This window comes from Tamandua tetradactyla, chromosome 4 (genome assembly GCF_023851605.1).
Source record: "Tamandua tetradactyla isolate mTamTet1 chromosome 4, mTamTet1.pri, whole genome shotgun sequence".
NCBI lineage: Eukaryota > Metazoa > Chordata > Mammalia > Pilosa > Myrmecophagidae > Tamandua > Tamandua tetradactyla.
Window position 1 is genome coordinate 179359390 of NC_135330.1, and position 11155 is coordinate 179370544.

The window sequence follows — 11155 nt, forward strand, 5'->3', positions numbered from 1 at the left end:
AAGCAGCACCTTAAGTGAAGTTCCTGTCGTTTTTTGGTTTTTGAAGTTTTTTTTTCTTGAAAGAACAGTAAAAGACAGCAAAAGTAGGAACGACAGGAAACTCACCTGGAACTGATTCCCACATCAGCTCGATGGGTTGGTAACACAGAGCTGCCCAGCCAAAAGACACTGCCCTCCTCCGACTACGGCGCTCACCATAGTGGAAGGCAGGGGGTCGAACAGCAGTAAGTTTTCAGAGCTGGAAGCACTAGGAGCAGTGGGGGCTGGTGGTGGCAACGATGCCTCCTTTGCACATGAAGGGAAGGGGGCTTTCCTGGACAGATCATGGATGTCTGTAAAAAGGATGGGATAAATGCTTTAAAAAAAAAGGCTTCTGATTCACCTTAAGGTTGTTACAGGTGTGTCTTTATAAAACACCACCTTATTTGGAAATTACTAGGACAATGACTAATAATTAAGCATACGATAAAAAACAGCTATGATCTTTTTAAACGATTGTGGATGTTTGGTGATTAAAATGTTAATTAAAATCGAAATGGTTCTTGTTTTAATGAAAGGGCATACTTGTGTTCAAGTAGCAGTACCTAAACCACTTTAAGATATAAACTTTCTCATATGTGCTTGTATGAAAGCATAAGGAGTTATGAAAAGAGATGAGCTCAAATAAATAATTCACATTAAACAAATTGAAGGCATGTCTTTAATTGGTGAGTTAAAGTAACTGGTGAGGGTAAGTGGAGAAGAATTCCAGAAAGAGCAGGAAAGGGAGAATAATAGCCTAACAATTGAGAAGTTGCTAAAATACTACTATTTACTATAAAGACTGGGCACCAAAAGGGAGTTATGAGGCAAAGATGCCAAGAGCATAGAGCAAGCTGACATCTAGGAATTATGACAGAGCAGCAAAATCAAACCTCTGGTTTCTCAGAAAAGTAAACTGATTAAAAAATACTGTCTCATCTTAAGCATCCCAGGTGTGGGGCGTGAAAAGTTTGAGAGGTTCCATCAGAATGGTTCTGCAAGCAAGGACAGCCACAACCTAGCAGGGACAACCCATTCTTCTCCTTGAGCCAAGAATGCCTGGAAGGTGGGCACCTACTGAAGGAATCAGGGTGGCCACTCAGAAATCAGCTGTGGGCAAGACACTGTCCAAGCAGACTCTAAAGGTGTGAAGGGGACAGAGACCTTGTGTCACATTTCTCCTGGATCTCCCCGAACATATACTCCTGTGCTGGCACATAGTGAACTCTCAATAAATTGACTGGCTTACTAAGTCAAATTACAGAAAAAAGAAAACAAAAAAAGAGGTAAGTAACATTGAATCAAGGTGAGCTGGTTTTGCTGCATCTTTAAAACTTTGATAGGATCCCAAATACCAGAGAGTTATTATATTTAGGAGCTAGAAAAACTTAGAAAGAAAATGTTTAAAATTTTTGTCAACTAAAGAACGAGTAAAAAGTCAATGTTTAAAAAAAAAGTCTTCAATGCTTAACACTTGCAATGGTTTTATCAGGCTCTCCACATCGTTCATTATTACAGTTTTAATATTTTCTTTTACTCAGCAAGCTAAGTTAAAATTAGTTTTCTCAAACTGATTATAATCACAATAAATTCACACTTCTGGACTTAACAATATACTAAAGAAGAAATACAGATTTTGCAGTTTTACTAATATATTTTGCCAAGGCATACCTAAACATATTTTAAATTGAACTGTATATTTATTAGAAGTCTACTTGGCAAAATAACAAAAGTTCTTTGCAGAAGTTTTACCAACTCATTTGATAAATAAAACTGGAAGAGCTTGTGGATACCAGCTTATGGATTTATTTTGTTTTAGTTGCATATGTAAAGTGTTATTTTAGGTCACTTTTATGCTTGGGGGAGAAAAAAAAACAAAACCTGCTGTCATATAAGAATAAAACAGAAGGATAACATGAAAATTTGCCACAAATCATGTTAGAAATTTATTTAAAAAAATGCATCCAGGGTGTAATATGAGAAACTGACCACTAGGACCTTCTTTTCTAGAAACTTCTGTAGTCACAGAACTTCAGGAACTCTGCAAGATCAAAAGTATACTAAAGTGCTATCACCTCCACTTCTGACCTCTTCAAACAAACAACAAAAAAAAGGGGGCTCAACATGCTTTAACCTATGCATCATTTAATCCTGCTTATTGACTGGAGTTTCTAAAGTACTGTTTGCATAGTTTCAAATTTAGCAAGAACACCCTGGCCTAATTCCAAAACTTCTCCCCTACTGCACAATTTCCCACCATTTATCCATCTATCAAGGGCCATCCAAAATCCTAAACGAATAGAAGCAAGCAGCGGGACCCACTGATATGTGGCGGTCCCTGGCATGGCTGTAACAGATGCTGGTCTAACTCAGATGATGGGTTTAGGGAGGGATTCTATCACAGACCTGGGAATTCACAGGGATTAAACTGTCACTGACTTCAGTCCTATTTTAGGTGACATCACAACACAAAAGTGGACAACATACACTCAACTCCCAGTTTCTCAGAAGAAGGCGAGGGCTCACATAAGGATCCAAACCCCACCCAGGAAAAGACATCTGGATTTCTTTATCATGAGACTCCCTAGACAGACAGTACATCAGAACCTGTATGCCCTTTAGGCTTCTTATGTAACTTTGTAAGTACTCAGCATTACCATAGGAGAAGGTAATCTGAATGTTTCTTTTTTTTCAGCCTGAAGAGAAGTTTCATCCCTCCATGAATCCCTGAGAGAAGGATAAAGACATTTCCCTATTTGGCTTATCTGTGCTGGGGCAGGTTCCTAGGTGCTGTGCTCAGACGGCAGGCACATGGCCCTGGGGTCCCCATCTGCCAGGAAGGAAGTATTCTCTGCTAGGATGCCGAAGAGACCGACAGCTAATGTAAACAAGACACTGCATCTCCCAGAAGGCCATATATTCACCTATTAAATTCTTCCTCAAATATGGAGGTCCAATGAATTTATATGTGTTTGTTTAAGTATCTCTTTATGCTTTTAGAAGGAGGGTTCCAGTCATTAGAAAGGCAGCAGGCTTCTTTAAATTAGATTGGCATGAGAATCATCTCTCTTCATCTAGAAATTTAGTTAAATAATTTTTCTCAGAAAAAAAATTTATCTTAAAAATAATAAAGCAGGCATGCCATGGTGGCTTGGCAGGCAGAGTTCTCGCCTGCCATACTGGAGGCACGGGTTTGATTCCCGGCACCTGCCCATGTAAATAATAATAATAATAATAATAATAACAATAAAGGCATTGGTAAAACAATCATCTCCCCAGAAGATCACCAACTAGCAATAACTGATTAGTTAATTATCTGTCCTTGGGCAAATTCTAAATTGGTTAGTTTTCAAATAAACTCATCATTAAGCAAGTTAATGACTCATTTCTAGGGAAACTGTTAAAGGACTTATTCATAATGAGGAGTATATGATATTTCACTTATAGAATAAACAAATGGTAGACACCTAAAGTGGTGACTGAAAACATGGACGCATTCATGAGTGGATCTGCAACCCAGGTTGAACAAATCTACAAAGCGTAAGGATTTAAATTTTTCCAGATAATACAGGTCTTTACATTTGAATTATCCCAAGAATTTTTTTTTTCAAAGCCAACACGTTTTTCAACAGTTGCCGAATCTTTACTTTTCTGCCTCTTCAACAACCACTGCCCACAGGATCCTAAAGAGCTATATTTTCCTGATACAGGTTTCCTCATTTAGGTGGCTCTGCATTCTCTATTTCTTCCCACTGGGGTACCTTTTAGTCTATGCAGGAAGCAATTTGCCAAAATGCTCCATGGTAAAGAGACGAATTTTGTTTTCACAAATACTACCTTGCTGTAAAGGGAATAGGATGCATCTTGGGACAATGCTATTCAACAGCATACAAAACACTCAACAGATACATTTCATAGTTTGTAACACACTCCCCTATTCTTTCTTGATAATGTTTACAAACATCTCTGCCACTAATTAAAGGAGTGACGTTGGGCAATTCACCCAACCTCCCCTGGCTTCTGTTTTCACAATGGTAAAATAAACAAGTTACCTGAGATCAATGATTCCCAAACTTTACCCTTAAAATGTCCTTGTATTTTGTTTTCCAATTGTCATGCTCTAGCCAGTGTTGTTTCTACACTGAATTGAAAGAGTTTTAAAGATTGGTGGGGGTGGGCGGGGGGGCAGTGGGTAGGGGACTGCGGAGTGTCCTGTGAAGTATAATATACAGTTTGCTGTAACTACTAAAACATAATTAAAAATAACTGAACGAAAATAAGTTTTCCATCTTTGCAGAACACTAGAGATTGAGAAAGCTAGGCTGGAAACCAGGAGGAACAGACGATCTACTAATAACTGGACTGTCACTCCAAAATTCACAGACAAAATGAGAGCCCTGAGACTAATATCAAAATCTAAACTCTTTAAAAGGCAGCTCTAAAAAGTGATTGAAGTTTTAGGGGACTTTCCTACCATGTTCACTTTTCCTCTCTAACTGTCCCCATGTTACTAGGAATTGTAATGTGTGGGAGAAAAAAAAAAAACCAGAAGAATTAGTAACCATCACCCAAATGAAATAAAAACAAAATCTTAACCTTAAAGTTGCCCAAGACAGGGTCTTAGTAAAATACCAGTGTAACTAATGTAACATGAGCTTCAAAGACAGACAAAATTTACGTGACTTGGAGTCAATGTGATTTAAAGAGCACTGGGATAGCAATCAGAAGAGGTTGCAAAGAGGAATCAACCTGCTAGTAAGATAGCACATTTCAGGTGGTTCAACCCAAAGCTGTTTCTTCTGGCTCTGTGTGTGGTCTTAGGATAGTCACTTAGCCTCTCTAAGCTGCAGGTTCCTTATCCCCCAAAATAGGGATCTAGGTTGCCCTGCTACATTGTAGAGGCCTTTCTTGGAGAACTACATGATATCATATATATGAAAATGTCTTAAACCTAGAAGTGAGGAAAAAATACCTTTTGAATGTTTAACCATTCTTTTGACCCAAAAGGGAGAGGTGCATGCAATTATTTTTCAATACACGTCAGAAATAGTGAGTACATATTCATTATATCCAAATTACATAGCATTAAAAAAAAACTGTTAATTGTCCACTAAGTTTTGGGATTGTTGGTTACACTTATAATTTGGGGACAAAGATGGACTGATGTAAGGAGCTACTTTTAAATTTGCATAGAGAAAGCAATGTTAATATTAATATCATGCAATCATACTATGCAAAAGCCTGAGTCATTCTTAACACAAACATATGGATTTTAAGGTAACTATTAAAAATCATAAAATATTATGAGCAATACCTAATTCCTATTTTAACAAACTGAAAAATTGAAATTTAATACTCTAACATAATAATTCACTCAAGTATATGTCTAATACCATATAGATAGATTAAATTAACAGTAAGACTATATGCTTAGGGTTGTAAGATCTAAACATGATTAGAGATCATATTTATAATTAGTACTAGAGTTTCAATTAGGGGAAAAATCCACATTAAGGATTATATGAGATATTATAAAACTACAAACACATACACACACACACACACACACACAGACACATCACTCACCAATATTTATTTCTGAAAAATCCTGATACTCTTTCAAATCAATATTAAAAGACTCTTTACAAAGTACAATATATGTGGTCATTCATCTTTAAAATATATATGGATCACAATATTTTGGACAAATGTTGCAAAATTTCAATAAAAGGATATTAAACAATGAGTATTTTGTAAATAAATGTTCTTATGCATAAATATTACATATAGCAGAGGAAACACCAGGCAAAATGTAAAGATGCATATACCTGCCATAGTTTTCCAATGCCATGTCTTTGGACAAAGAAAAGCAACTCTATATAAACTTAATATTTTTTATTCTAACAGAAAAGAAACAAACACTCAACTATTTCCTCATTTTGTAAACATGTAGCCTATAAGTTTAAACTTAATTGTATTTCAGCATTCTGATGTAATGAATCCGATTAAGTAATAAGACTGTCAAGCCCAGAAGTATCTTACATCTTTGGCCTCTGGGAAGGAAAATGCTAGTATATGGTATGTACTCCACTCTCTCTATTAAAACTTTCTTTTTTTTTTTTTGCATAGACAGGCACCAGGACTCGAACCCAGGTCTACGGTATGGCAGGTGAGAATTATACCACTGAGCCACCATTGCACCGCCCTAAAACTTTCTTTTACGTAGTTTATTTTAGTGCACAGTTAATATAAGTTTCTGCAGTTATCTTGAATAAAATCAAATAATCAGAAACAATCATGAACCTCAGAAGGTCCTCAGCCCTGCCTGATGACTTCACTGGTCCTCTTCAGAAAATTCTAAGATTGCACTCTGTCTACAATAATCGATGCTAAATGATTCAAAATAATCACTTGAAGATCACATTTAAACGTAAGGAAATTATCAGAGAAAAAGTGTCCCATTTAAATTTGGATAGCCCTGTCCTCACAAAGCCAAGACCCGACAAAAAGCATAATGTTTAAAAATGATAGTTTTGGAGATTTATAAAATTTTGTTTTCATGTGTTTACTAAAATGTTAAAATCAAAATGTCTTGCCCATCTTACATAGAAACATACATTCAGTGGTGTCAATACTAGAGAAACGCTACAGAGAATTCAACGTTATTCTAATTGTCAAAGTAGAGAATTGTTTAGGAGGGCGGCGTCACAGCTCTTTGCTTGACTCTGAATGTTTTCCCTACTCTTCTTGGCAGTGTAGATAAAAGACTAAAGTTGCATTTTCCCTTAAGTTCCTAAGGTGAAACGGGAACACTTGATTCTGTGCTACCTAAAACACAAAACAAAACTTTCCACCTGCCAAATCTGATACCAAAGTTAACTAGCTCTCAGAACTATGTTTCTACAGAAAATGCATTAGTGGGAATTTTAACAGAAAACCCATTATACCCCATCCTGTCACTAAAACTTTTGCAAGTTAATAACAACTTTGCAAGTAAAATAACAACTTCATTTTAATACTGATAATTCTAAAAAATAAAACATTATCAATTGAAATTCTTCTTTTGGGGGAGAAGGAAGGAATCAAACACAGGCATTTTCCTACACTGTTGGGCAACCAACAGCCCAGTATTACAAGTCAAGCCAGTGAATAAGTGACCAACCCATAAAATCAACCCAAAATAATAAAATCCCAGATTGAACAAATGATGATTAACAACAGAAAACTAAGGGTTCTGTTTGTTTTTCTTTTATGTACTCTGCCATTAAGAGCCAACACTTTCAATTAAAAATGTGTATATTCTAATTATCCATTTTTATCTTGATAGCATCTTAGTATATAAACTAATCATAAAGGTAATCAAAAGTGTAGTCTTAATATAGTTGCAGGATTAGGATGCTGTTCTCCTTAATTGTTATTTTATTATGTAATTAAAATACTACCGTGTTACAACTGATAATTACCTTTGAGCAAATCTTCAGTTACACAGAGGGGGAAAAAAAAACAATGGCCCTTGGAGATTGGAATTGAACTAGCCATCAAGCAGTAAAGCATGCATTTCTTAAAAAGTATGGGGTACCATTTTCAGAATACTCTGACTTTATTTGGTTTCTGTTTTTAATTAACAGCACCCATCGGAAAAACTCTTTTCTGTATATGTTTATGACTTCAAAGTAATTAGCATCAAAAGAACTATTGGTACCTTTCTTTAGAAGGGCTTAAAATACTTGATGTTTATGCTCCCATTTACCTCCCAGTGGTCCTGTGACACAAAAGGAGAGGGTTATAATTATCCCATTTTACAGATAGAGAAAGCGAGAAAGAGGGATTAAGTGGCTTGCCTATAGTCACACAATGACTCATTTAAGATCAGCAACTAGAAACTCCTCTTCCTGATTCCTGGTTTAGTGTTCCACATACTATGCTTCCTTCTACGAAGTACTATTTTTGTAAAGGTTTCTCTTTCAATAAAGGAAATAGAACAAGTCATGTGACTTTCATTCACGAATGCGTGCATGTGTTTTCATTAGCACTTCACTTGCCGGCTCCTGGGACTAGGGTAGGAGCAGCGTGCAATATTATCTTATTATGACAAGAGCTAGCCAACGAAAGCAGAATGGCATGCACAACAGAAAAAAGAAAGGTTGTGTGGTTTGTCAAGTAATCTCTTCGGATTTCTAAAAGCATTCAGTTTCTTTGCTTTAAGACTTCAACAGGCGATACTTTTAAACATAAAATGTGGTTTTATTGTTCCTTTGGAAACATTTCTTTTGTCCCATAATTCTTTTACCTTATGATCTGAATTGTTAGTCCTTTTATCAAGCAAAATGTAAACACAAGTGCTTTCAGTGGTAATTCTTATCTAATCTCTCCCATACATACATGTAAAACAATTTTAGAGTAAAAATACCACTAAAGGCAAAACTAAAACAGCCTATTTTTATAGTATAAGATATAAATCATATAACTGTAACACACAACAAAATATATGGATCAAATTAATTTAAAAAGGAGGTTTAAAGCTAAGTAGCTTCAGTAACATTTCCAGTTAGCAAACAACAGCAAAACCCTAACAGATTGATTGGATTGTTCCGTACCCTTATACAAAAAAACACATACTAAGTAACCCTTCCTGTCCCTCAAATAAGATGCACCATTTAGAGTTAAATTTTTATTTAGCTTTGACCAATAAAAAAATTATATACTTAAGGTGTACTAACTTTTTAATTGGCTTTAGAGTTTAAGTCTCACCCCCATTTCCAATTCCACGGTAAACAACTACCAACCATTTCTGGAATCTTACCTCTCTGTTACCACTTATGAAAATACTACACACTACCCAAGTAACCCCAAATTATTTTGCTTCAGCATAACTAATTAAGTTTCTCCATGCCAAACACAAGCTCTATACAGAAACACATGCCACTTCCAGCAGCCAGTGCAATGCAGGCAGTGACCAAGGAAATTCTTTTTGTAATTCATCTTCAAAGAAACGTTCTGCAACTCTTACTTCTATAAATCATTTCTTAACAGATATTTACCAAATGTGAACTTTTTATTTATAAGTACAACAAACAAATATCTGTGTGTGTGAGTTAAGTAAGAATGGATGTTCATTCTCAATTTCTAAATGTTCCCTTCCTGGCTCAATGGACTATGTTTTACGTTCTACATTAATATAAAAAAGATAACATGCTCATCTTCCTTATTCTACTGTTCTCTGTGTTCAAATTAATTCCTTAGAAATTCACTTAGTATGCATCTTCTTTAAAAAAAAAAAAAGTGGTTCTGGCCTGCTGGATCTATTGCAGTTATAGATACTCTGCTTAAAAATAGCCGTTTTGCTGTCCAAAATGGTGTTTACAATAATATCTGCGCATACTTTGGAAAAACAGCAACCACAACAATCTCTCATCTTCGTTTGGGAACTGTGGAACACATGAAATGCAGTTTTGATTTCAGAATCGTGAATCCCATAGGCTGAAAGGAATTTTATACCGGTGGGAAATCTTAATCAAAACAAGCTCAGGTCTAAATCAGGCTTCTAAATAAACTTATCTCTGGCAGTTTAAGGTTTTCACTAATCTGAAAAGGGCATTATATCATATATGAATGCATCTACTTTGCCGGAAAGGCCTTGAATCCTTTTAGCCTTGTAGGTACAGACGCCAGTACTCACCCCTCCTGCTACTCCAAGAACCAACTCCTAAGGCCCCATCTGAATCCAGTCCAGGTTTTTACAGCCTACTTCAACAAAAACAGCTTTAAAAAGGTGTCATATTCTCAGACTGTTTTTCTGACTAGAATTAGGTTTGGGCAAAATGTAGTTTCTTTTACTGTTCATTATGACATACACACATTTGGATATATCAAATGAATTTCTGTGTATATGTGTGTTTTGTCCCCATTCAATCATACTTAGGCCGGGGTGTTTACATGGTCTTGGCCTTCGACACCAGCTAATCCTTCCATCCCCAGATGCTCTAGCAATTTTTCACAGACATACCTGTGGTGTTTACTGTATCTCCAAGCAAAATGACCTTCAGCTGAGAATCACTGTTTATGCCTTACATTCTGACAACTTCACATTGATTTAATTAGACGTCAAAGCACTGTACTCCTGATAATTCTCTGTGACTCTTTTCATCTATTACTCTAAGGTTTTAATAACAAAACTAAATCGCTTTTCCTCTGTTATATTAGAATAATAGGGGATTTACCCCACAGCTATCATTTAAAATCTCATGACATAACAGTCCCAAGCACACTATAAAACATAAACTGCATTTAGACAGAATTAAACCAGTCTGCTTACTTTAAGAACAAAAGTCATAGGGAATCTCATGCCATCTCAATCATCATCTTATAACCCTGACAGACTGCTTACCTTAAGCCAGCATCTACTGCAACATCCAAGTAACACTATTTGCTGCTATGTGTTTTATGGTTTCCAAAGAGCCTCTATCCAACTAGCAACCCAGCAAGGAAACAGCTACAAAATTAAAGAAACTCCTGAAGTGAATATTCACCTCACTTGTGCCTCTCTTTTCCCCACCGTGGCACCACTCAAAGTTTAAGACAATCAGAATATACTGCCAGCTGCAAAGCAAGCTCACATCACCCTCTTCATGGATATTTGATGAGAATTTGAAGAACAATGCAGGGTACAGTCACATCTAATTGTTCCTGAAAAGACTAGTGTTTCTGTCTTTTCTTTGTCTTCCCTCTAAAGAAGTGATTCCAAATCCTAGCTGCCTATCAAAAATCACCTAGGGGTACTCTGAGCAGCACTGGTACCCAAGCCTGATATTTTGCTTTAATGTGTCTGGGGTGAGGCCCTGGCTATTGGTCTTTTTTTCAAACCTCCCCAGGTGATGCTAATATCCGGGCAAGGTTTTCAAAGTGCTTCCCAGACCAACAACACGAGCATAATATGGGAATTTATTAGAAATGCAAGTTCTGGGCCACACCCAGAACCAAACAGAAACTCCGGGGGTTTACAGAGGCCAGCAATCCATTTTCACAAACCCCCTCCATGTGAGCCCCATAAATGCTCATGTTTGAGAACCAGTGTTCTAAAGAGTTACCATTTTATCCTCTTAAAAGAGAAATAATTCATCCGATATAAAATCTC

At 36.4% G+C, this 11155-nt stretch overlaps 1 protein-coding gene across 1 annotated transcript in view; it reads right to left on the reverse strand.

Annotated features, from left to right (window-relative positions):
- The window catches only part of IRS2 (insulin receptor substrate 2), a 32781-nt gene that overhangs the window by 16199 nt on the left and 5427 nt on the right, over positions 1-11155 (reverse strand). Inside the window, exon 2 of the mRNA XM_077158664.1 lies at positions 106-332. Coding sequence (XP_077014779.1) covers positions 124-332 — 209 coding nt within the window. The 3' untranslated portion in view covers positions 106-123. The remainder of the gene's footprint in view (positions 1-105; positions 333-11155) is intronic.